Source organism: Oryctolagus cuniculus, chromosome X, assembly GCF_964237555.1.
Source record: "Oryctolagus cuniculus chromosome X, mOryCun1.1, whole genome shotgun sequence".
Taxonomy (NCBI): domain Eukaryota; kingdom Metazoa; phylum Chordata; class Mammalia; order Lagomorpha; family Leporidae; genus Oryctolagus; species Oryctolagus cuniculus.
In genome coordinates, this window is record NC_091453.1 from 6,146,148 (window position 1) to 6,173,829 (window position 27,682).

Genomic DNA, 27,682 nt, shown 5'->3' on the forward strand with positions numbered 1-27,682 from the left:
ACTTGAAACATGGCTAGCACAACCATGAAACTGAGTTTTAAATCTAATTTTGTCATCGCTGAATTATACACTCAAAATGACAATTTGTTTATGTATATTTTTTTTTAGCGATTTATTTTATTTATTTTAAAGACAGATACAGAGAGAGGCAAAGACAGAGAGAGAGGTCTTCCATCTGCTGGTTCACTCACCAGACAGCCACAATGGCCAGAGCTGCACCAACCCGAAGCCAGGATCCAGGAGCTTCTTCCAGGTCTCCCACGCAGGTGCAAGGGCCCAAAGATTTGGGCCATCTTCTACTACTATCCTAGGCCATAGTAGAGAGCTGGATCGGAAGAGGAGCAGCTGGGACTCACGCCTAAGTGGGATGCCAGCGCTTCAGGCCAGAGCTTTATCCTGCTGCACCACAGCGCCAGCCCCGAGTTTTATGTATATTTCTACTACAAAAAAAAATTTAAAGAACAGGGTCCTCACATCTAAGAATCCACACTTGATACTTTGGAATTCTCCCAGAATGTGTGACCCCAAAGTCTATCTCTCTGGCATATTTCCAGAAACTGAAGGCAGAAACAGCTCTAAAAACTGGTAAGCAACAGTAGCAAATGGAGGTGTTTCTCTTCCATGTTCCACCTTACCTTCCTAAAAGGATCCAAGAAGGATTACCTGGGAATTTTTATATGCATAATAAGACAAACCTTTGTTCATCATGAATTCTTCTCCTCAACCTCTCAGAGCATGTCCTCACTTCTCCCCAGAAACCCCTGGCTTCTATTTTTTTCTTTCTGTAATACACAATGATAAAGGGGCTAGCTCTGTGGCATAGCAGGTAAAGCCACTGCCTGCAGTGCTGGCATCCCATATGGGTGCTGGTTTAGATCCCAGCTGCTCCATTTCCAATCCAGCTCTCTGCTATGGCCTGGGAAAGCAGCAGTAGATAGCCCAGCTCCTTGGGCCCCTGTACCTGCGTGGGAGACCTGGAAGAAGCTCCTGGCTCCTGGCTTTTATTGACACAACTCCAGCCATTGTGGCCAACTGGGGAGTGAACCAGCAGATGGAAGACCCCTCTTTCTCTCTCTGCCTCTCTGTAACTCTGCCTTTCAAATAAATAAATAAATAAATAAATAAATCTTTTTTAAAAAACACAGAATGATACATAAACTTCAGCAGTTCGGTCCTTTCTTTGAGTCTCATTTACTTTATCTGTGGTTTCTGTGCCTTCACATGAAATAAATTTCATGGATATTTTTCCTATTAATCTGCCCACTGTCAGTTCAGTTCATAGACCAAAATTATCGAACCTTCAGAGGAAAATGAGAAAATGTATAACTTGCCCATGATACCTGCTAAAAAAAGACTCCAGAGGGCAAGCATCTGACCTAGCAGTGAAGACCTCTGCATCCCACATCAAAGTCCCTGCATTCAGATACTCAGTTCCTACTCTGTCTCCTGACTCTATCTTCCTGCCAATAAATAATAGACTCTTAGAGGCACAAGTGATGGCTCAAGTAATTGGGGTAGTTGAGTTCCTGCCATCCACGTGGGAGACCTGGATGGAGCTCCAGGTTTTGCCCCCTGCTCCTAACCACCATCTGGGGAGTGAACCACTGGATGGAGCTTTTTCTTCCTGTCTAGTAAATAAATATTTTTTAAAGTTTGTGGGAAAATGGAATTAAAAATAACTTTATTTAAAAAAAGACCCCAGAGGCCAGCACTGTGGCACAGTGGGTCAAAGCCCCAGCCTGCAGTGCTGGCATCCCATATGGGCACTGGTTTGGGTCCCGGCTGCTCCACTTCCAATCCAGCTCCCTCCTAATGTGCCTGGGAAAGCAGTGGAGGATGGCCCAAGTCCTTGCACATGGTCCCTGCATGCATATAGAAGAACCAGAAGAAGCTCCTGGCTCCTGGCTCCTCGCTCCTGGCTTCGGACTGGCTCAGCTCTGGCCATTGCAGCCATTTGGGTAGTGAACCAGCAGATGGAAGACCTCTCTCTGTATCTCCACCTCTCTCTGTAACTCTTTAAAATAAATATTTGAAAAAACAATCAATGCAGCACAAATGAACTTCTATGTTTTCCTCTGCATTAAGTAGCCTACAATTGTAAGCCAACCCCCTAGACTATGCCTAGCCCATGCAACACTCTACAATGACAGAAATGTTCTGTATCTACATGGTCCCAGTATAGTAGCCACTAATGACATGGGCTACTGAACACTTGAAACATGGCTAGTACAACCACAAAACTACATTTTAAATTTAATTGTAATTAAATAACCATATAAGGCTAGCAATATGGTTACCATGTTAGGCAGACAGAATCTAAACTCTTCAACTTAAAAACTTAACAGCACACTATGCAACTCTCTTCTAAGAGCCAAAAGGAATGTGCCGTTTCCACAGTTCTAGAAAGTAAGCTGACTTTCTCTTGACCTCTGGGCCGATGTGAGGGGCAAAGCATCTACCAGTATGTGTGTGACAAAGAGGGATAGGGCAAAAAGTAAGTGTTCCTCCCTTCCCCACATCTGTGGAAATATACTAACTGTACAAAGTAGGAAGAGAAAGCTCAGTTAGAACAATGAGAACTAGGATCTAAGACAAGAGACTCTGACATATGAAACCTAACAATGGAGATGCATTCTGGGAAATGCACTGTTAGGTAATTTCACTGTGCAAACATAAGAAAATGTACTTATACAAATCTAGATGGTATAGCCTACTACACACCTAGGCTATGAGCTATACAGTAAATGGTATATACTGCTGGATCTGCAGTCTATTGCTATGTGGTGTGTGACTGTACATACAGGAAAAGGAAAAGGAAGGCCACTGGCCTAACAGTCTGCTGAAAAGGGCCCAACTGTATACTTTAAGAATTTCAACATATAAACTAAGCTCTGAATTATAGAAAAAAAAATCATTCCTATGCAGAAAATGGAGAGCTTGGCCCAAGACATCAGCCTCCAGTAATGATATGCTGAATACTTGGCAAGGCTGTCCCACTAACTACAAGGCACCCAAGTATACGTGGCTGTCTATCCCAAAGAAATCACTAGCCATGAAGACATATAAGCAAAAACTGACCCAACTCCTTAAGTCAGAATGAACTGTTTGCTGGTCAATGGCCTTATGATCCTTTTTTTTATAGTCATATATCACAAAATGACATTTCAGTCAATGAGGGACCATATATAATATGGTGGTCTCATAAGACTGTTATCACTAGTGACATTACACCCATCTTAGTTTGTGTAAGTATACTCCATAATATTTGCACAAAGACAAAAATTCCTAGCAATGCATTTCTCAGAACATTTCCCCCTTATTCAGCAGTGCATCACTGTATTTCCATTTATGGAACTCTTCGGTTCTACATTTGGATTATAGGATTATAGTAAATTAGAGACAGCCTATATCACTAGGTCATCAACTACTCAAAAGGCCAGGACTATATATAAACATATCAATATTGATATAAATGTGTACAAAAATATTTTTTAAAGATTTATTTATTTATTTGAGAGGCAGAGTTACAGAGAGATGGAGAGACAGAATGAGAGGTCTTTCATCCACCAGTTCACTCCCCAAATGGCCACAACAGCTGGGGCTGGACCAAAGCAAAGCCAGGAAACAGGAACTTCTTCTGGGTCTCCCAGATGGGTACAGGGGCCCGATCACTTGGGCTGTCTTCTACTGCTTTCCCAGGCCATTAGCAGAGAGCTGGATTGGAAGAGTAGCAGCCAGGACACAAACTGGTGACCATATGGCATGTTAAACATTTACCATGCATTAACTCATATCTTTCCATCAACCCTGGGAGGACTTTCAATTATTATCCCCATTTTACAAGTAAAGAAACAGACTAGAACTGGCCAGGACACTAACTTGCAGCCCCATAACTAGTTAGTGACAAATTAAGATTTTTTATTTTTATAAATATATTTATTTATTTATTTGAAAGGCAAAGTTACAGAGAGGCAGAGAGTGAGAGAAGTCTTCCATCTGCTGGTTCACTCCCCAAATGGCTGCAACAGCCGGAGCTGGGCCAATCCAAAGCCAGGAGCGAGGAACTTCTTTTGGGCCTCCTACACGGGTGCAGAAGCCCAAGGACTTGGGTCATTTTCTACTGCTTTCCCAGGCCATAGCAGAGAGCTGGATCAGAAGTGGAGCAGCCAGGACTCAAACCAGTGACCATATGGGATGCCAGAACTGTAGGTGGCAGCTTTACCCACTACACCACAGCGCAGGCACCACCAATTAAAATTTTTAGTGGTAAATGCTTAACCAAGAAAGAGGTGAAGGGGCTACGTTATGGGCAATTTGTGTACAGGTTAGAGAAGGGAAACACTAGTGTTGCAGGAATAAATGCCAAACAAAAAGCAACATCAGAAGGGTTTAAGGAACTTGGAGTAATAATAGTCCACAGAAGAGATTTTGGTCACCATGATATAGAGACTGGGAGGGTTTACAAAAAGGACACCAAGTGGTTGTCCTGCCTGTCCACAGAGTGCAGCGAGGGAAGAAATATTTGTATCAACATAAAGAACTTCCTGGGGAGTGTATTTGTTTAAGATATCACTTGGGACACCCCCATTCCATATACCAGTGCCTGTGTTGATGTTCTGGTTCTGCTCCTAATTCCAGCTTCCTGCTAATGTAAGTACTTGGGTGCCTGTTACCCATGTACAAGACCTGGATGGAGTTCCCAGCTTCTGGCTTCAACTCAGCTCAGCCCCAGCTGTTATGGGGATTTCAAAAAAATTTTTATCTATTTATTTGGACGGCAGAGTAAGAGACAGAGAGACAGAGAGACAGAGAGAAACAGAGAAAAGAAAGAGAGATATCTTCCATCCACTGGCTCACTAGGAGCCTACGACTCCATCCAGGTCTCCCACATGGGTGTCAGGGATCCAAGCACTTGGGTCATCTTCTGCTGCTTTCCCAGACACATTAGCAGCAGGGAGCTGAATTGGAAGTGGAGCAGCCTGGACTCCAACTAGAACCCATATGTGATTTGACATTGTAGGCGGCAGCTTAATCCACTGTGCCACAATGCTGGCCCCTGTTGTGGGGATTTAAGGAGTAAACTCATGGATGGGAAATTTCTCTCTGTGTATGTGTTTGATGTGTGCCTTTCAAATAAAACAAAAACTTCTTGACCCAGGAGGTGAGGAGCATCTCTCCAGCCTCAGAGACCATGGAACTGAGATCCAACATCTGTCCTGGGGAAAGTGAACACCTACGTATTTACAGGGGGCAGCTCATCCCACATTTTCTGAGGTGCCTTCCAGACCTGGAGTTCACAGAGGTGAGCTCCAAAAGGCCAATCCCTTGACCTCCTGGATTCAAGATGACATGGAGCAAAGAAGGAACTGCTCCAAATCCCGGAGGATCAGTTCTCTGCATGAATGCAGCCACCTGACCTTCACAAGTCAAACACAATACACTGAGAAGAATGAATGTCTAAGTCATAAGGATTCCACAAACATACAGCCACAGTCCAGCTCAGCCTGTCCCAACTCTTGCGGTATGTGTACCCGCTACACAGTACAAGGTCTAGCCATGCCTCCATTCTGGCATGTTTCGGAGCATTCTGTGTGTGAGTCATACATGTAAAATATTCAGATCATTAAAGCCATGACACTGTCAATGTCTTTAAACAGAGATCAATAACCCTGCACAATTCATTAAAAAGCTTTTGTATTGATGCATGCCATTTATTAGTGATTGTCTGCTTTGGTAATTTTGAGACCTAATATTGGTTGTTTGTGGGGAGCAACTCGGACTAGACTAAGTTACTGGAATTAAGACTTATTCTATGCATCTGCTCTCCCACAATATGGCGCTGGGAGAGGAGTAAACAGCTTCTACACAGCTGCCTCCAGTTCGACCAATAACCTGCAGGAGCTGATCCTGCTCCTGATTGGAGGAGAGCAGCGTACTCGGCGTGTGGGTAGCAGAGTTGGGATTGGTGGAAGAGGACTATAAAGGAGGAGAGAGACAACATGCACCGGGAACATCTAAGAGGAAAATCCGGATAACATCTGAACAGCCCCCGAGAGAGCCGGCCAGCGGTGTGCCGCTCCCCCGCGGAAGTGGGGAAAGTAGCAGGGGGAGCCGCCCTTCCACGGAGGTGGAAGGATCGGCAGCCAACCCGGGAAGGACCAGCAGCAAACCCGGGAAGGGCCGAGCAGACAAAAGAACAGCGCAGGGTCCTGTGTCGTTCCTCCGCGAAGAGGGGGAGCGACAGTTGTTTTGTTCATTTTGGCTTTTACAAATAAAAGTATTTAATTTTAAAAAATAATAACCCTGCATAGACCCATCATAGAATCTCCTAACCTGAAATATTTTTCTCCAAAGATTTATTCCCTTTTGTTTCAAATACCAACCAGCCAGGCTTGGTCTACCACACAGATTTCCTGTGAGGAAGGAAGGAAGTCCCCTGTCATACTGCAGTTTCTCTCTCCCCCTCTCTCCCCCTTTCTCCCTCCTTCCCTCTCTCTTTCTCTTTCTCTCTCTCTCACACTCTCACACACACACACAACCACACCCTGAAGGGTCAAAGTAATGCCAAGCCAGGGAACACTGCCAACCTCTGTGCCTGGAAAGATAAGACTAAAGTCCTGAAACCTTATAGTCCTCACGAAACCAGGTGTGTGCCCAGCAAAGTTGAACTAGGGAATGAAACAGACATGGAAAATGATTTCTAACATCAGATGTTCCCAAATGAAATCATGACCTTGTCTGCCTTTTGTCTAACACTAATCCTACCTCCCAGGTTTCTCTTTTGAACACCAAGACATCTGCACCCACCACTATTCAGGGACATCAGAAATTCACTTCTACTCTGGTATCACCTTTCGCAGCCATTCCAGCCCTAAGTTTCCCCAAGATGGGTTTAAATCTACACATATGAAACTCCCAGAATCAAAAGAGTACTACTTACCTTGCAGTCTTTTCTTCTGCGAGTGAAAAGCTGCAATGTGTGGCTACATGAGCAGAGCTCAGCAAAAAGGAAACTTTGAGTCCCTAAGAAAGGTCCAAGATCACGCTCCCAGAAGCCTGCCAGAACTGCATTTCCACTCATTTACATATACAGTGAAGTCATTTCCAACCAACGCCCTCGGGAATTGAGGCCCGAGTATCCTTCTAGGGCAGTACTCATCTATACATTAACTTATCTTGTGAAATATAACAAGTGTGCAAAACCTAGAAACCAGTTTCTTTTTTCTGGTCCTATTTTTATTTGGGAAAAACCTTGTCTACCTCAGACCCAGGTGACTGAAGCAGATGAGACTGTAAGCATGGGCTTTAATTTACATCTTTAGCTCTGCTAAAAACTGCCCTCAGTTAGAGCTTGGCATCCAAGAAATATTTACTAAATCAGCTACCATATACCCTGTCTCATGAAGCAGGTTCACCTTGACCAAGACAGAGTCACGTAAACAAATATCCGTAACAGAATGCTGATAACCGCCAATAACGCTATTATTGCAACAAAGGAAGATACACTGCCTGGGACTGTGGCCATGGATGTGCTGCCACGTGGGCACTAGAATGCCTATGATAAAAAGATGGATAAGGGGGGCAGCATTGTCACGTAGTGGGTAAAGTTGCTGCCTGTGATGCCAGCATCCCATATGAGCAAGGGTTCATGTCCCAGCTGCTCCACTTCTAATCCAGCATCAGGCTAATGGCCTGGTGTGGGGAGCAGGGTCCATCTCCCGCAACATGGCACGGCACCCGGGAGACAGGTAGGTGCTGAGGCTGTGGACTGAAACTAGCTCTATGCGTCTGATCTCCCGCCATGTGGCGCTGAGAGGGAGTAAACAAATCTGGCACAGCTGCTTCATCAATTGGCTGATTCCTGATCCAACCTCTGATTGGAGGAAGGCGGCGTGCTCAGCGCGCAGGCAGTGGAGCACGGATTGGTGGGAGAGGACTATAAAAGGGGGAGAGAGACAACGTGTGGCCGCCTCCCTGAGAGAGTCGGTCGGAGAGCTCGCTGGTGCGGCTCCTCCGCTGAGGCGGGGGAGCGGCAGCAAATCCGGGAAGGACCGGGGAAAGAAAACAGCGTCCGGTGTCATTCTCCCGCAAGCCCGCGCAGGAGCAACAGCCTGGGAAAAGTAGCATAAGAGGACCCAAGTATTTGAGCCCCTGCTACCCATGTGGGAGACCTGGAAGAAGCTTCTGGCTCCTGGCTTCAGCCAAGCCTGTCCCCAGCCATTACAGCCATCTGGGAAGTGAACCAGTGGATGGAAGATCTTTCTCTCCATCGCCCCTGCCCTCCCTGTCTAACTGTAACTTTGAAAATACATAAATAAATCTTTAAGAAACAGATTAACAAGGGGGCATCATTGTGGCACAGAGTTAAGCCGCCACTTGCAATGATAGAGCTCACATTGGAGTGCTAGTTTGAGTCTCAGTTCCTCTGCTTCCAATCCAGCTTCCTAATGTGACTGTGAAAGCAGTGGAAGATGGCCCGAATACTAGGGTCCCTGCCACTCACATGGGAGACCCAGATGGAGTCCCTAGCCCCTGGCTTCAGCCTGGCCCAGATCTAGCTGTTGAGGCCATTTGGGAAGTGAACCTGCAGACAGAAGATCTCTATGTGTCTCTCCTCTGTCACTTTGTCTTTCAAATAAAAAACGAATTCAAAGACTGACAATACCAAGTACTGACAAGGATGCAGAAGAACTGGAACTCCCAAGCAATGCTGGTAAGAATGCAAAATAATGGCTGCCCAGAGATGTCCACATGCTAGTACCTAGAACCTATGACTATGCTACTTCGTGACACAAGGGTCCTTTGCAGATGTGATTAAGTTAAGGCTCTTGAGATGGGGAGATTATCCAAGCTTTTCTAGGTGGGCTCAAGGTAATCACAAGGGAAGAAGGAGAGTTAAGCATGAAACATGTGACAACGGAAGCAGAGCTCAGAGACAGATTGGAAGATACAGTGCTGCTGGCCTTGAAAACAGAGGGAGAGGACCATGAGTCGAGGCACGCAGGTAACCTCCAGAAGCCGGAAAGGGCAAGAAAACAGATTCTCCACTACAGCCTCCAGAAAGGCTCTGCTAACACCTTGCTTTTAGGATTTCTGACCTCCAGAATTTTAAGATAATAAATTTGTTTAGCTTGAAGTCACTAAGTTAGTGGTAGTTTGTTAGAGCAGCAATAGGAAACTAATATAACCCTCTTTGGAAAAGTCTGGCAACATCTGCTAACATATGCCTATTCTATGACCCAGCAATTAACTCCTACATAAATATCCAACTGAAATGTGTTTCTATGGGGGTGGGAGTTTGGCCTAGCACTTAAGCTGCCTATGTTCCACCTCAGAGTGCCTGGGTTTGACACCTGCCTCTGGCTCCTGACTCCAGCTTTATCCTAATGCAGACCCTGGGACACGATGGTGAAGCTCAGTAATTGGTTCTTGCCTCCCACATCGGAAACCTGGATTGTATTCCCAGCTCCTGGCTTCAGCCTTGACCCAGCCCCGACCACCGCAGGGATTGGTGGAACGAACCAGAAGTTGGGGATTCACTCTCTGTTCTTCTGTCTCTCTTTCTGCCTCTTAAATAAAGTTTAAGAAAATGCATTTGTGAGGCCGGCGCTTTGGCGTAGTGGGTAAAGCTACCACCTACAGTGCTAGCATCCCATATTGGTTTGAGTCCTGGCTGTTCCACTTCCGATCTAGCTCTCTGCTATGGCCTGAGAAAGCAGTACAAGATGGCCCAAGTCCTTGGGCCCCTGCACCCGCGTGGGAGAACCAGAAAAAAGCTCCTGGCTCCTGGCTTCAGATCGGCGCACCTTTGGCCATTGCAGCCATTTGGGGAGTAAACCAGCAGAGGGACAAACCTCTCTCTCTCTCTCTCTCTCTCTCTCTGCTTCTCTGTAACTCTGCCTTTCAAATACATAAATCTTTTAAAAAATGCATTTTTATGGGCACCAGGATGTATACAAGCATCATGATCATAGCAGTTTTAGACAAAAGAATAAAAAACTTGAAATAACTCATCAGCAAGAGATTCAGTAAAACAAACTGTGCTACAGTCACATTATACTAATACTAGGAAATAAAAAGAAATGAACCACTGATACTTGTTACAACATGGGTGAATATTACAGACATAAAGCTGAGTGGAAAAAAAGGGGGAATGAGGAGCAGGTATTTGGTGGAGCAGGTATTTGGTAGAGCAGTTAAAGACACCACTGACTCCAGCTTCCTACTAATGTGCACCCTGGGAGACCACATGTGAGGGCTCAAGTACTTGGTTCCCCGCCACCCATGTGAGAGACCCAGATGCAGTTCCTTGGTCCTGGTTTTGGCCTGGCCCAGCCTCAGCAGGCATTTGGGGAGTGAACCAGCAGAAGGAAAATCTCTCTGTGCCTGTGTCTGTTTCTGTCTCTGCCTTTCAAATCAGTGAAAATAAATAAATAAAAATTAAACACACACATCAAAGCATATACTTGATGGAAAAGTTGTGGAGATATTATGTGGTAATAGTTGCACAACAATCTGAATGCACTTAATGCCACTGAACTGTACACTTAAAAATGGTCAATTTTATATTATACATATTCTATAATAAAAAAAGTATGGGGGCTGGCGGGGTGGTGCAGTGAGTTAAGCCACCATCTGCAGTGCTGGGATCCCATATGGGTGCTGGTTCAAGTCTTGGCTTCTCTACTTCCAATCCACCTCCCTGATGATGTGCCTGGGAAATCAGCGAAAGATGGCCCAAGTGCTTGGGCCCTTGCCACCCACATGGGAGATACAGATGAAGGTCCTGGCTCCTGGCTGTGGCCTGATCAAGCCCTGGCTGTTGCGGCCATCTGGGGAGTGAACTAGCAAATAGAAAGTATCTCTCTCTCTCTCTCCCTCTGTCTCTATAACTCTGACTTTCAAATAAATAACTAGACCTCAAAAAAGAAGAAAATGGCAATTAGAATTAGTAGTACAAAAGCAGTAACTAAAAGTGCTTAAATACTATTGATTATCTAGCTAAGGAAAATAATCACCATTACATTTTGTTCAAAATACCTATCTCCAACAATGGGAGTCACTGTACACTTGCTCCCCATGTAGGTTCTTTGACCTCAATATGTTGTACTATGCAAATTAATGGTAAAACTACTACTCAAACAGTACTTATACTTTGTGTATCTGTGTGGGTGCACACTGTTGAAATCTTTACTTAGTATATACTAAGTTGATCTTCTGTATATAAAGATAACTGAGAATGAATCTTGATGCTAGACAGTGCTAAGTAGTGTGATGGATGTAAACGAGGTTTTTAGGAAGTGTGGCAGAATGTTGGCTGTGACAGTAACACGGTGTAGTCAGCTGCCTCTGACGAGGCCTTCTCTGTCTGACTTGGTTTAAAGATGGAGTAGAAGGTGGATTTGAAAATGGTTTGGGATGCAATTAGGTTATGCTATTTGGACAATAAACTCACCTTGACCTAAAAAAAAAAAAAAAAAGAAAATGAATCTTGATGAAGAATGGGATGGGACAGGGAGTGGGAGATGGGATCGTTGCAGGTGGGAAGGAGGGTATGGGGAGAAAAGCTGCTATAATTCAAAAGTTGTACTTTCAAAATTTATATTTATTAAATAAAATTTAAAAAAATAAAAATAAATAAAAAATACCTATCTCCACTGGAGGAAAAATTACCCAAGTTCAAGGAAAGCAACCATTGAGATCTATTATGATATTTTACTACCAAATGTCATCTCTGACTGGTACTAAGAAAACTGAACAGTATGACCAATAGGTAGAAAAGAGCAAACCCCCTAAGAGATGATACTAATCCCATGTACAATGCTTCCCTGCTGGGGCCAGTGCTGTGGCACAACAGGTTAAGCCTCCACCAGCAACGCATATGAGTGCTGGTTCCAGTCTCAGCTACTCTACTTCCCATCGAGCTCCCTGCTACTGTACCTAGGAAAGCAATGGAAGATGGTTCAAGCACTTGGGCCCTGCCACCATGTGGGAGACACAGATGGAATTCTGGGCTCCTGGCTTCAGCCTGGCACATTGCAGCCATTTGGAGAATGGAGAAAGAGATGGAAGATCTCCCTCTTTCTCTCTGAGTGTGTGTGTGTGTGTGTGTGTGTGTGTATCTCCCTCTCTAACTCTGCCTTTCAAATAACGTAAATGCTAAAAAATAAAAATTAAAAATTATTTTTTTAAAAAATTAAAAAAATATAAATACTTCCCTCCTTAGTATGTGAAGTTCTGAAAATGCACACCTAGCTGTTGAAGGAAAAAAACATACAGGAATCACATTGGGAGACATGGTGGGGAACTTAAAAAAATAAACACAGCAGAATTCTATTTTGCCCAGTTTACAATTCAGATGGTTACTTCAAGTTAATGGCACATATTAAGGTGCAGTTTTGAAGCAGAGATACACAGAACTGCTTAATAAAGGGACTTGGGCATCCTAGTGACAGACTCCAGCTGCAAGAACACTTGTTGGTTTGTATTTATTAATTTCAGGTATTCATTTATGCTCACCCCCCTCCTTGCTTCAACAAGGGATTAATACTGCTGCATAAATAAAACAAATAAATATGCAAAGTGGGTAAGTAAGGGAAAAAAAGAGTAAGGCTGGAAAACCTGAGCTGAGAAGGAAATTAACTCAATGTATCTACCATAGTAATTGAGATATCACACTGGTTGACCTGCTTAACCAATAGCCAATTCTTTTTTTGTTTTTAAAGATTTATTTATTTATCTGAAAGAGTTACAGAGGCAAAGGCAAAGAGAGAGAGAGATCAATCGATTGATCGATCTTCCATTTGCTGGTTTGCTCCCCAAACGGCCACAACGGCCAGAGCTGGGCCTACCAGAAGCTAGAAGCTTCTTCCGGGTCTCCTACGTGGGTACAGGGGCCCAAGGACTGGGGCCATCTTCCACTACTTTCCCAGGCCATAGCAGAGAGCTGGATCAGAAGTGCAGCAGCCAGGAATTGAACCAGCATCCATATGGGATGCTGGCACTGCAGGCGGCGGCTTTATCTGCTATGCCACAGTGCCGACCCCGTCCCACAGTTTTTTATAAGAAGCTTTTTTTTTTTCTAAGAGTTATTTATTTAGGGGCCAGCGCTCTGGCATAGTGGGTAAAGCCGCAGCCTGCAGTGTCAGCATCCCATATGGGTGCCGGTTCGAGACCTGGCTGGCTCCACTTCCGATCCAGCTCGCTGCTGTGGCCTTGGAAAGCAGTGGAAGATGGCCCAAGTGCTTGGGACCCTGCACCCACATGGGAGACCCAGAGGAAGCTCCTGGTTCCTGGCTTCAGATCGGCCCAACTCCGGCCACTGCGGGAGTGAACCAGCAGATGGAAGACCCCTGTCTGTCTCTTTCTGCCTCTGCCTCTAACTCTTTCAAGTAATAAATAAATAAATCTTTTTTTTTTAAAGTGCCGGCCCCATAACATGCTTTTATCAAGGACAGCTGAGGGGTTGGCACTGTTGTGTAGCAGATTAAAGCCCTAGCCTGGGCCGGCGCCGCGGCTCACTAGGCGGATTAGCCTTGCGGCGCTGGCACACCAGGTTCTAGTCCCGGTCGGGGCGCCGGATTCAGTTGCCCCTCTTCCAGGCCAGCTCTCTGCTGTGGCCAGGGAGTGCAGTGGAGGATGGCCCAAGTGCTTGGGCCCTGCACCCCACGAAAGACCAGGATAAGTACCTGGCTCCTGCCATCGGATCAGCGTGGTGCACTGCCACAGTGCGCCGGCCGCGGCGGCAAAGGAAGACCTTTCTCTCTCTCTCTCTCACTGTCCACTCTGCCTGTCAAAAAAAAAAAAAAAAAGCCCTAGCCTGAAGCACCAGCATCCCATTGGGTGCCGGTTCGATTCCTGGCTGCTCTTCTTCTGATCCAGCTCTCTGCTATGGCCTGGGAAAGCAGTAGAAGATGGTCCAAGTCCTTGGGCCCCTGCACCCACATGGGAGACAGAGAAGAAGCTCCTGGCTCCTGGCTTCAGATGGGCACAGCTCCAGCCATTGCAGCCATCTGGGGAGTGAACCAGTGGATGGAAGACCTCTCTCTCTGTCTCTACCTCTCTCTGTAACTCTTTCAAATAAATAAAATAAATCCTTTTTTTTAAAGGACAGCTTAGCAAGTAACATGAAATCAAGCCCACCGACAGATCCCCAAGCCAACCATCTGTGTCAAGGATCCTACTAGTCAAAGCGCTAGTACATTCCACTTGCTCACACTGGGGAAACCAAAATCTGCTTCTCCTCTCAGGAGTCTACGGATCTAGGCCTGCATTGTCTCACTGCAGGGGAGTCCATTCTATTAAAGTAATTTTTCATTTCTACTAACTTCACTCATACAAAAGAGATCCAAGTTTGACTTGCTATAACAGCACATGCTATACTTCACACCATAGTCCACAGCACAGAAATCATACTTAAATGTCACAGTACACTAGTGCTCACGAGGCTGAATCTAGGTAACTCAACTCTTGGCCATGATGAAAACTTTCTAGATGAGTGCATACAAGACAGCAACCACTCTGGCCAGTGTTGTGTAGGAGGTTGCTTGCGACACCAACATCCCATATCCTGGGATACTGGTTCAAGTATATACCACTCCACTTCTGATCCAGCTCCCTGCTAATGAGGCTGAGAAGGCAGCAGGTAACAGCTCAGTACTTGTGTTCCTGACAGTGACGTGGAAGACCCAGATGGAGTTCCGTGCTCCTGGCTTCTGCCTGGCCCAGACCTGGCTGTTGAGGCTACTTGGGGAATGAACCAGCATACGGAGGATCTTTGTCTCTGTCTCTACAACCCCCCACCCCAACAATCACCTTTCAAATAAATAAATCAATAGTAAATATTAAAAGAAGAGAGAGAGAGTAGCCACAGCTGACTGCTGAGCAATGGAGACATGGCTAGTCCAAATGGAGACGTGCTGTAAGAGTAAACTATACACTGGGTGCAAAGACTTAGTGCACGAAACACCACCTAAGTTAGTTCATGATTCTTTATATTAATTACACGTTAAAATAATACTATTTTGGATATATTTGGTTAAATGCATTGTATTTATTAATTTTACCTGTTTCCTTTTTCTTTTTTAATGCGGTTACCAGAATATTTAAGATTTACATATGGTGCCAACATTCTATTTGTTTTTTAAGATTTATTTTATTTTATTTGAAAGTCAGAGTTACACAGAGAGAAGAGAGAGAAAGAGAGGGAGGGGTCTTCCATCTGCTGGTTCACTCCCCAACTGGCAGCAAAGGTCAAAGCTGCGCCAATTTGAAGCTAGGAGCCAGGAGCTTCTCCCAGGTCTCCCACATGGGTGCAGGGACCCAAGGACTTGGGCCATCTTCTACTGCTTTCCCCAGGCCATAGCAGAGAGCTGGACTGAAAGTGGAGCAGCCGGGTCTCAAACTGGCACCTGTATGGGATACCAGCACTGCAGGTGGCAGCTTTACCCACTATGCCACAGCGCCAGCCCCAGCATTCTATTTGGATTAGCCAGCAGCAACCTACAATATTATTTACTATTTTTAAAAAGGATTTATTTATTTGTTTGAAAGACAGAGTTACAGAGAGAAGGAGAGACAGAGATCTTCCATCCTCTGGTTCACTTCCCAGATGGTTGCCAACAGCCAGAGTTAGGCCAGGCCAAAGCCAGGACATTCACCAGGGTCTCCGATGTGGACAGCAGGGGCCCAAGCACTTGGGATATCTTCCACTGCTTTCCCAGGTGCATTAGCAGGAAGCTGGATCAGAAGTAGAGTAGCTGGGACTTGAACCCACACCCATATAGGATGCTAGCGCCACAGACAGTGGCTTAACCCACTGCAACAGGACACCAGCCCTATAGTGTTTTTCTTTGAATGAATTTTTTACTTTTTAGTCATTCTACAAATATTCATGACACTATAGTTTGACACATTTACCTGCTGCGGTAAATCATCTCCAAAAGGGCCACTATAAGTGCTCTTATACCATTAGGTGCATGCTACTCCTTACATCAAGAGGTGGGGTCTCTACAGCTTACAACAATTTGTTATATATTTTATAAAGAACTAGAAGAGGAGTTTAAAGGTTCCCAAAGAAAAGAGATGATAAATGTTTAAGGAGATGGAAATGTTAATTATACTGATTTGATCATTACACATTATATACATGCATCAATCACAGTGTACCTCATAAATATATACAATTGTCCTGTCAATTAAAATTTTTGAAAAATTAAAAACAAAAAGTAGACTCTATTTCACCTCCCATTGAATCCGGTTTGGCATGGTTACTTTTTTTTTTTTAAGATTTATTTATTTATTTGAAAGAGTTACAGAGAGAGAAGGACAGACAAAAAGAGAATGTCCATCCCCTGGTTCACTCCCCAGGTGGCCATACCAGGTCAAAGCCAGGAATCGGGAGCTTCTTCCGGATCTCCCAGATGAGTGGCAGGGGCCCCAGGACATGGGTTATCTTCCACTGCTTTCCCAGGCCACTAACAGGGAGCTGGATCGGAACTGGAGCAGTCGGGACACGAACTAGTGCCCATATGGGATGCTGGTATGGCAGGCATCAGCTTTGTTTGCTATGCCACAATGCCTGCCCCATGGTAACTTGTTCTGACCACTGAATACAGCAAAGGTAATATTCTGGGACTTCTATGCCCTGACCTTAAGACAAATGGCAAGTTCTGCTTCCTTAGCCTTGAAACAGGGCTACCACACTGTGTGGAAGTCCAGGACAGACCTCCTATGACTACACACCTGGATAATGAGATGTTATCTGGGACATTTCATGCCCAAATGAGCTCATAGCTGACTGCAGTAAGTACCATGAGTGACTCCAACTGACCTCAACTGAGCCCAGCCAACCCATAGAATTGGGAGAAATAAATTTTAGAGCGGTTTGTTACACAGTATAGGTAACTGAAGCTTCTCTAAAATGAGGATAGTGTGCAAAGTGTGGCTGTGAGAAAGAAAGTAAAATAAGGTATGACCAGTGCTTATAAAGGTGCTTGGCACACAATTGTTCAACAATTAGCAGCCATTAGTTCTTGGGGAGCTATAATTAACACATGGCAGCATATGACTGCATACTGCTGGGGAAAGTTACACTCAGGCTCGAAGTATTTTTGCAGGCCTTGAGGAGTAAGGATGCAAGCAGGTGAAAAGGCAAGGCTTTGGGATGAATTCAAGTCTCAGATCTCCAGGATAGGGTGTACAGAATGATGGTTTCTAAACCTATGATGCACGAAGAGCCACACACAGACTTCTAGGTCACTGCGATGTGTGTATGCAAGAAAGGCTGAAAACTGCTGTGACAGCAGCCTAGAGGTCTCTACATACAGAGTAGATCACTGGTTTTGCGGTGATGGGGAATGAGGAATGATGGCTAATGGGTATGGGTTTCTTTGTGGGATGATGAAAACATTCTAGAACTATGGCGATGTCTGTACAACTCTGATTATACTACAAACCACTGAACTATGCATTTTAAATGGGTGAAAATGTATGGAATATGAATTGTATCTCAATAAGGCTGTTACTAAAGAAAGAGGGGGGGGGCACAGACACAAAGAGGTTGAGATGACAAAGGAACACAAAGCATTCCAAAGGGTTATCTTGGGGTTATAAGGCCCCACCCTATTTGGCAGCAAGAGGAAAAGCAGGTATTTCCAGATGGTGAATGAACCCAGTGCTAGCAAGAAGCTATGAATCCTAGGAATAGATCCTGCCGCTCTAAATGATCTTGGGCATTTGGCATGGCTACTGTTTCCGCAAACCCTTGTGTACAGCTTACTCATGACTGTTTTCCTTTTGTTTAAATCACAAGGCTTGGGATCAGTGCTGTGGCATAGCAGGTAAAGCCACTGTCTGCAAAGCCAGCATCCCATGTGGGTGCCGGTTCAAGTCTTGTCTTGGCTGCTCCTTTTTTTTTTTTTTTTTTTTTTTGACAGGCAGAGTGGACAGTGAGAGAGAGAGAGAAACAGAGAGAAAGGTCTTCCTTTTGCCATTGGTTCAACCTCCAATGGCCGCCACAGCCGGCGCACGGCGCCGATCCAAAGCCAGGAGCCAGGTGCTTATTCTGGTCTCCCATGGGGTGCAGGGCCCAAGCACTTGGGCCATCCTCCACTGCACTCCTGGGCCACAGCAGAGAGCTGGCCTGGAAGAGGGGCAACCGGGACAGAATCCGGCGCCCTGACCAGGACTAGAACCCGGTGTGCCGGCGCCGCAGGCGGAGGATTAGCCTATTGAGCCATGGCACCGGCCAGCTGCTCCTCTTCTGATCCAGCTCCCTGCTAATGTGCCTGGAAGGCAACAGAAGATGGTCCAAGTATTGGCTCCTGGCTTAGGAATGGCCCATCCCTGGCTGTTGTAGCCAGTTAGGGAGTGAACCAGCAGATGGAAGACCTCTCTCTTGCTCGCTAGCTCATTCTGTAACTCTGCCTTTCAAATAAATAAATCTTTTTTTTATTTTTTGATTTTTTGACAGGCAGAGTGGACAGTGAGAAAAAGAGACAGAGAGAAAGGTCTTCCTTTGCTGTTGGTTCACCCTCTAATGGCCGCCGCGGCCAGCGTGCTGCAGCCGGCGCACCGCGCTGATCCGATGGCAGGAGCCAGGTACTTATCCTGGTCTCCCATGGGGTGCAGGGCCCAAGTACTTGGGCCATCCTCCACTGCACTCCCTGGCCACAGCAGAGAGCTGGCCTGGAAGGGGGGCAACCGGGACAGAATCCGGTGCCCCGACCGGGACTAGAACCCGGTGTGCCGGCACTGCAGGTGGAGGATTAGCCTAGTGAGCCGTGGCACCGGTCATAAATCTTTTTTTTAAAGATTTATTTTATTTATTTGAAAGAGTTACAGGGAGACGTAGCTTTTTTTTTTTTTTTTTTTAATGAGGCAAAATAGTCCTAGGCAAGAAGAAAACAATTATTTCCCGTTAGAAAAGTACATCAAGGCTTGCATTCACACTGACCTCAGAGGCAGCTGCAGAGGATCCAAACGTCTAGTCCACCCCAGATCATTAGATGAGACAGCAGTCTCCACAGACGAAGGCTGCCTCCTATGTGAGGTAGACAGCGTGCAAACCCTCTCCTAAGCCAGGAGATCCCAAGGGCAGCCACCTTCAACCACTATCTTCTTTCTTCTTCTGGTTTTAACTCCTTTCAAAAGAAGGCGGAGGGCAAGGCCTCAGGAAGTTCTGAAATCCCAGAACACACACATGGCCCCTAAAACCAGGCAATGCCACTGTATTAATATTAATATCAAATGAACCCAAATCCTGCCAACAAGGCCTAGTATCTAGGGAATATTTAACAACATCTCCTAGAAATGTCTATTTCTTTCTGCCCAAATTAAGCTGTGAATCCTTCCACTTAAGTCTCTCAGTATAACTATTACAGAAGATGAAGTATTCTTTTAAAAAACTAACCATTACAGAAGATGGGCCACCTGAAAGATAGGAAAACATCCTTTAATATTTGAGAGGAAGAAGGATTAGAAATAGAAATGGGCGAGGCCAGCACTGTGGCACCATGTGGGAGCTGGTTCTAATCTCAGCTGCTCCACTTCCTATCCAGCTCCCTGCTATGGCCTAGGAAAGCAGCAGAAAATGGCCCAAGTGCTTGGGCCCCTGCACCCACGTGGGAGACCCAGAAGCTCTTGGCTCCTGGCTTCAGCAAGGCATAGCCCTAGCTGTTGCAGCCATTTGGAGAGTGAACCAGCGGTTGGAAGGTCTCTCATCCTCTCTCTCTGTCTCTCCCTCTCTGTAACTGCCTTTCAAATAAATAAATCTTAAAAAAAGAATGAGTTTTTTTTTAAAAGATTTATTTATTTGAAAGTCAGAGTTACACAGAGAGAAGGAAAGGCAGAAAGAGAGAGGTCTTCCACCTGCTGGTTCACTCCCCAATTGGCCACACGGCCGGAGCTGTGCTGATCTGAAGCCAGGAGCTAGGAGCTTCCTCCAGGTCTCCCACGTGGGTGTAGGGGCCCAAGTACCTGGGCCATCTTTTTCTTCTTTTTAAATAAAGACTTATTTATTTATTTGAAAGTCAGAGTTACAGAGAAGAGAGGAAGAGAGAGAGAGAGGGGTCTTCCATCCACTGAATCACTCCCCAGTTTGCGGCAACAGCCGGAGCTGCGCCAATCCAAAGTCAGGAGCCAGAAGCTTCTTCCAGGTCTCCCAAGTGGGCGAAGGTACCCAAGGACTTGGGCCATCTTTTACTGCTTTCCCAGGCCATAGCAGAAAGCTGGATCAGAAGTGGAGTAGCTGGGACACAAATCAGCATTGGGCCATCTTGTACTGCTTCCGCAGGCCATAGTAGAGAGCTGGATCAGAAGTGGAGCAGCAGGGACTTGAACTGGCACCCATATGGGATGCCGGCACTGCAGGCAGCAGCTCTACCTGCTACGCTACAGTGCCAGCCCCAATAAAGAGTTTAAATACAACTTTGAAAAAGAACAAAGAACTCTGATTTCTTTTTTTAAAAAAGATTTATTTATTTTAATTGAAAGTCATAGTTACACACACAGAGAGAGGGAGAAGCAGAGAGAGAAAGAGAGAAAATCTTCCATCTGCTGGTTCAGTCCCCAAATGGCCGCAAAGGCCGGAGCTGCGCTGATCTGGAGCCAGGAGCCAGGAGCTTCTTCCAGGTCTCCCACGTGGGTGCAGGGTCTCCCATGTGGGTGCAGGGGCCCAAGGACCTGGGCCATCTCCACTGCTTTCCCAGGCCATAGCAGAGAGCTGGATGAGAAGTGGAGCAGCCGGGTCTCAAACTGGCGCCCATATGGGATGCCGGCACTGCAGGCATTAGCTTTACCCGCTACACCACAGTGCCGGCCCCAAGAACTCTGATTTCTTAGAGATCTAATTCTCAGCCTTTGCTGCTGGTCCCACCCTCCTTGGAACTCCTGGGGGAGATTTTTCTGAACTTCCAGTTTGTATTGCCTACATCCTGTGGCTCCAAGGCAGGGGATAAGAGACATGCTGGTGGAAGGAGAACTGGCAACCTCATCTTGCCTGAAAGCAATTCCCTCCTTTTTTAGCAAACAATGGGCAAATGAGTTTCCCTCAGTAAGAAAATATTATCCCCCCTCCACGCCCCTCTGACCGGAGGTTTTTGATTCTAATAAGTCCTTTTAAATCTCAAAAAAGAAACAAGAAAAGAAAAGAATTACCTGCAGAATGCACTGGAAAGCTCAACAGGCTTCAGAAAACATGCCTGCAGTTCTGTTATCTCAAACTTCTTGACTGACACCACTTCTTTAGTTCAACTCATGGGTATTTACTGAGTACTCAACCCAATGTAGCTGCTCCCAGCATAATGGAATCGGCAAACATCCCACCATGACATAATTATCAAACACTGCACACTTACTGTGTGCAGAAACTCTGAAGAGAGATAGGATGACGATCCAGTCACTCTCTGCACCAGGTGGCACTGAGGGAGACCCTTGTAACTTGGATCCATGCCTTGTCCTCAAACTAATGATCTGATAGAGAAGACGCACGCAGCTAATAATGGTTAACCAGCTTGGACACTTACTATGTGTCACACTATTTTACAGATAATAACTCCCTATCCTTAGGATAGTGCTCTATTTCCCAGTGTTGTTCTGAAGCTCATTTTAATGGTGAGAAAATTGAAGCACAGAGATGTCAAATAATTTCCCTGCAGGTGGCACTGGACAGTGAGGACCATCTGGTACCACGTCCTTGACTTCACTTCAGGAAGGAATTCAGGACTGAGTGGGAGAATAGTGAATAGCAAGCAACAAGCATTTTATCAAGAAAGAACATACTCATTCCACAGGGTGGAGCCTACTTGGAGAGAAGTGGCACTGTCTGCAAATTGTGTTTAATATTATATGGGTTTCTCAATAAAAGGGGATGTATATTCTAATAATGGAAGGTATATTCTAATGAGGGGGAGGAATATTTCCTGGATTCTAGCTCCCACCCCTTTTGGCTACTTACATGCTCTGACGTTTCCTGTCATGGCAGCTGGTAGGTGCATCATTTCACATGCTAACGTATTACAATGAACATATAATGAGCCCTAGGTCAGTCTAGAACAGTCTTGACCCCCTAAAGTGATGTAAGCCTGGTTTAGCCGGGATGGGGGAGGGGGGGAGGGGGTAGTGTCTGTTTATCTTCAGAGCAAGAATCAAATCCTTATCCTGTAGGTTGGGGAGGGGAATCTTTTGTCTGCCAAGGGTCATTTAGATATTTATAACATCATCCACGGGCCATATAAAATTATAAACTTAAAAATTAGCCTGCTATGGATTTACTGAATTTCAAGTTCCACAGGCAGTTGTCATGGCAGGGCTAGACCAAATGATTTCACAGGCCTTACATGGCCTGCAGGCCAGATGTTCTCCACCCTGCTGTAAGAGCTCGGATACCAGGAAGCGTTATCTCCAGGTGATTCACCTGCTTCCTCTGCCTCCCTGTCTGAAACAGTAGAAGGGGAAAGCTGACATTCACATCGCAGGCTGGACCTCAGTTTACTCAGCTTTAGTGACAGTGATAACCACCAGCACAGTCTGGCATACAGTAGGCACTCAATGAACACCCACCTAGCAGAACTCAAACATTACTGTAACACAGACAGAATAAAAAATATTTTGCTGGAGATACTACAAGCAAAGACAGGAGGAAGTTCATTCACTTCCAGGCTCACTAAGAGCCTAGAACAGGTGAACCCTTGAAGGGATAAGGGGAGAAAAAGGCATTTCAGGTTGAGGAGAGCTTAAGACCTGTGTAACAATGACGTAGTCTGATAGGACAGTTGCCATCTAGCAATCCTATTTGCTGGTTATAGATTTTTTTAAAAAAGATTTATTTTATTTATTTGAAAGAGTTACAGAGAGAGGTAGAGACAGAGAGGGGTCTTCCATCTGCTGGTTCACTTCCCCAGATGGCCGCATCTGAAGCCAGGAGGTTCTTCCAGGTCTCCCACATGGGTGCTTTTTTTCCACTGCTTTCCCAGGCACATTAGCAGGGAGTTGGATCAGAAGTGGAGCAGCCGAGACTCCAACCGGCACCTATATGGGATGCTGGCACTGCAGGTGGCAGCTTTACCTGCTATGCCACAGCACTGGCCCAGGTTACAGGTATTTAAACAGACCAAAACAGGCATTCATTCATTTGTTACACTGTGCATATAAAACAAGTACTAAAAAGAACAACACATTCAATAATTTCCATCCCATAGGTAACTAAAAGGAAATAATAGGCACCTCCCAGAGGTAATAGGGAACAAGCTGTATGCATATATGTATGTATGACAAGAACCTGATCTTAGAGGAAAAAAATCTTGTCCACAAAAGCACCCAGGAAAATCACTCACCCACTCACACGCCCAAACTGTACCAATATGTCATTCAGCCTAAACATCTCAGGCTTTTCTGTCTTTTGCAGCCCTTATGGCACTCAGCAAAGCCTGACAAACAATAGTTGATCTCTAGAAAGACAGGCTAATTCTCATTAGTAATGGATCCCAAATCTAAGACTCTGGGTGACCAAAAATTATCAGTATCCTGGGCAGATTATAGTAAAACTGAAAGAATCAAGATTTTTCTGAGGATTACATTTTTCTAAGTACCTGAGATTCACTAACCCTCAAAAGAACAAATTGTGGTACTTAAATGCAATGCTCCAATTTTGCCACACCAACCTTAATGTACAGAGAAGTTTAATGCTTTAAACCTTCACACCTTCTTCCATATTTCCAATTTCAAAGAAAGAAAACAGCTTCAAGCTAATCTTAGGATCAGCAGAGTATATTAAATGATTCTATAATAAAGTTTTCAAACCTAATTTAGTAAGAATTCCCCTTCAAATTCCTTTAAACAAATTTAAATTCCAGATAAATTAAAAGTCCAACCATAGAGCCCCCCTCCTCTCATTAGTTTGACAAAAATCTAAATAATCTACTATTTAAATTCTCAACCAAACAAAATTGTGGGGTCAGCACTGTGGCACAGCAGATAAAAGCTCCCACCTGCAGCACCAGCATCCCATATGGGCTCCAGTTCTGATCCAGCTCCCTGCTAATGCATCTGGGAAAGCAGCAGAAGGTGGCACAAGTGTTTGGGTCCCTGCACCCACGTGGGAAACCTGGATGAAGCTGCTGGCTGGCCCAGCCCTGGCCGTTGCAGCCATTTGGAGGAATGAACCAGTGGATGGAAGATCTCTTTCTCTCTGCCTCTGCCTCTCTGTAACTCTAACTTTCAAATACAATAAGTAAATCTTTAACAAAGAAAACTGCAGCCTCTCCTTCCTGATATTTTATTCTATAAGGTCCCTCTGCCAGAGAGGGCTAGCTCTGCTGGGTGGGTTCTGGGTTCTTCCCCAGCAAGATGAAGATCAAGTTTTTCAAGTAAAACAGATGAAAACAGAAGTACATATTTAATAAATAGCTATGTGTACCACTACTCTGTAGTATTTATGGAATTCTGCCATTGGAAAAAATGCAACGAAAAACACAAACTGTAAGTGATTTTAGTCATCCCTTCCTTCTACAAATGATGCAAGGACAGGTTAAATGACTAAAGAACACTTCCCTGGGGCCAGAGCTGTGGCAGAGCAGGTTAAGCTGCCATGCCTGTTCGAGTCCCGGCTGCTCTACTTCCAATCCAACTTCCTGCTAATGCACCTGGGAAGGCAGTTATGGTTACGATGGCCCAAGAGCTTGGGCCCCTGCCACTCGCAGGGGAGACCTAGATGGAGGTCCAGGCTCCTGGCTCCCCCTGGGCTGGGCTGTTGTGGACCTTTGGGGAGTAAAGCAGAGATGGAAGATCTGTCTCTCCCTCTCTCTAGAGTTCTGCCTTTCAAATAAGTAAAACAAATAAATCTTTACAAAATGTATTTTTAAAGATTCATTCATTTATTTGAGAGGTAGAGTTACAGAGAGAGGGAAAGACAGAAGTCTTCCATCTGCTGGTTCACTCTCCAAATGGTCTCAACACTGGGGCTGGACCAGAAAGAAGCCAGGAGCTTCTTCTGGGTCTTCGACGTGGGTGCAGGGGTCCAAGCACTTGGGCCATCTTCCACTGTTTTCCCAGGCGCATTAGCAGGGAGCTGGATCAGAAGTGGAGCAGCCGGCACACCAAATGGTGCCCATGTGGGATGCCCACCAGCCCTTACAAAATGTACTTTTTAAAAACATTTCCCTAGAATCCTTTCCATTCCTCCGTTCACTTTATAAAAAATACTCATATCTTCTCTATGTGATAATTCATCAATTTTCTAAGATTTTTGCAGGTTTTTTTTGACGGGGTGCATGTTAAGACTGAGGTAAAAACAATGTTTAAAAATAGTGCACATTAATTAAAAAAAAATGTTGCCAGGAAAAAAAAATAGCATGAAATTGGTTTCCCCCACACTACCTGCAATCACTTTACAGAGAACCAGAAGACTGGGAGACCTGCTTCTCAATTCTACCGAATTTGGTTTACATGTACTGAAATACTGCACTGTACCCCATAACACATCCAAGTACGACTTATTAATCAAAAATTTACAAAACAAATTCTATCGATTATGATCTCAATCTCACCCCGGCCTCGCAGGTTTCTGGGCAGCCAGTACGGGGACCAGCTAGCTCTACATGGCTGCAGCCTCAGCGGCTGGGAGACGCTTCCGCCGCGCTGCACGTGAGGGGGCCGCGGCCGGGCCAGACACCTGGGCATCACACCCGAGACCGAGGAGCGCGCCTCGGCGGGGGCAGGGGGACGCCAGCCCGGGGCACACGCTGCCCGTCCGCGCCGGTGGTGCCCCACCCCCACCCCGCTCCCCGGGACGCCACCTGCGCGGCGGGCGGCGGGCTGCGGCTGCCTCACGTTCGCATTTCCCAGGATGCAGAGAAGGCGCGCGCAGGCTGGGGCGACCCCCTGGAGCCCGCCAGGTCCATCCCAGCCCCCCACACGGCGGCTGCTCCTCGAGGACTGGGGCCAACCCTCCAAGCCTCAAACCTTTAAGGCACCAAGCGTGGGCCTCGACACCTCCATCCCACTCTTGCCCATCCATCCTAAGCCACCCTCAAGGGCACCCCCTCACTCAAGCCACCCCAGGCGGGGATCGCGCGACTCGCACAGCGACAAGAGGGGCCCCTCGGTCCCGCGCCCAGTCGACCCCAGTCAGGGAAAGGACGTTTACGCCCCGCCCCCGCTTCCAACCTTCGAGGACCCCCCCCCGCCCCGCCTCCCTGGGCGCCCGAAGCCCGCACGCGCTCAGGGAACTCTGCGGGCCCTACCAGGTGGCCGTTGGTTGGGAGGCGAGGTTCGCACCGCGCTGGGTTCGGCCAACCTTCCCAGGAGCAAGGTGCCCCGCGCAGCCACCTCAGCTCGGGCTCCTGACCCAACACCGCCACCGCGCTCCATCGGGCTGCGCCGGCCGCACAGGCGCACTGCCCGGCTCTCCGCGCCGCACCGGACCCGCGCGCGCCCGCATGCGCAAGCGCTCTCACACGGTGAGCGCCGTCCTTACACCAGCCCACCGCGGCGCACCGGACCCTCGCGCACCCGCATGCGCACAGCTTCCCACACAGAGCGCGCACAGGGCGTGCATGTGCGATGTGCGTACTGGGTTTTTATGCAGCGCACGCATAGCGTGCATATATTGTGGGCACAGCAGTCCTCACGCAGCGCGCACATGCATCCTTACACACTGCCGAACAAACACAGTGCATATACACACCGGTGCATCCTTCCAGGGTGCGCATCAGTAGGAAACTGGATTGGAAGCGGAGGAGCTGGGAATCAAACCAGGCACTCCAATATGGGATATGGGCATGCCAAGCCATGGCTTAACTGCTGTGCCAAACGCCTGCCCTTCAATTTCTTAAAAATGAAGCTGCAACTCTCAGGAACCAGCATTCGGACTCTCAGTAAAAAGCTTGGAAACAGTTCCTTTCTGGCACAAAAATGTTTCTGTGATTAATGTGTTCCTGACACACCCAGAGGTGTGCCTGAAATAGGGCGCTGTAGTGAGAAAGCCAGAAAGGGAGTTAAGATAGACACAAATTAGCAGGGAAACGGGCAAGTCAGGGCTCGTGCCTGGAGTTGTAATGTTCAGTTCAGTTTCTAACCCAGTAAGATAGAGTCAAGTCAATGTGACAATAGGTACTATCACTTTTCCCTTCCTTTTCTTAGGGATATTGGGTACTAAATTTAATTCTTTCAACTAAAGTTCATGACCTGCTGATATCTCAGTAAATACTACTTTTTTTTAAGATTTTATTTATTTATTTGAGAGGTAGAGTGAGAGGGAGAGAGAGAGAAAGGTCTTTCATCTGTTGCTTCACGCCCCAAACAGCCACAACGGAGCTATGCTGACCCGAAGCCAGGAACCAGGAGCTTCTTCCAGGTCCCCACGCAGGTGCAGAGGTCCAAGGACTCGGGCCATCCTCCACTGCTTTCCCAGGCCACAGCAGAGAGCTGGATCGGAAGAGGAGCAGCCGGGACTAGAACCGGCGCCCATATGGGGCGCCAGTATCGCAGGCGGAGGATTAACCTAGTGCGCCATGGCGCTGGCCCCAGTAAATACTTCTATACTTTTTAGGGAAATATCCCATCTGCTGATCCCATGTGATTCCTCACATGTCTACAACAGCCAAGCACTTGGGCCTTAACCTGCTGCCTGCCAAAGAACAGGAAGCAGGAATTGGGAACAGAGCTGGTACTCCAACCAAGGCAC

General features: G+C 46.3%; 1 protein-coding gene across 10 annotated transcripts in view; it reads right to left on the minus strand.

Moving 5' to 3' along the window:
• Window positions 1-26,487, minus strand: part of MAP7D2 (MAP7 domain containing 2) — a 136,049-nt gene extending 109,562 nt beyond the window's left edge. For 4 of the 10 annotated variants that reach the window (XM_002719947.5, XM_070067181.1, XM_008272433.4 and 1 more), the window contains exon 1: window positions 26,241-26,484. In XM_002719947.5, the coding sequence (XP_002719993.1) occupies window positions 26,241-26,367 (127 nt within the window). In that variant the 5' untranslated portion in view covers window positions 26,368-26,484. Of the gene's footprint in view, window positions 1-18,955; window positions 19,204-26,240 lie in introns of those variants that run through there. The other 6 variants (XM_002719944.5, XM_008272429.4, XM_002719945.5 and 3 more) reach the window with 4 other exon arrangements.
• Window positions 26,488-27,682: the final 1,195 nt, after the last annotated feature.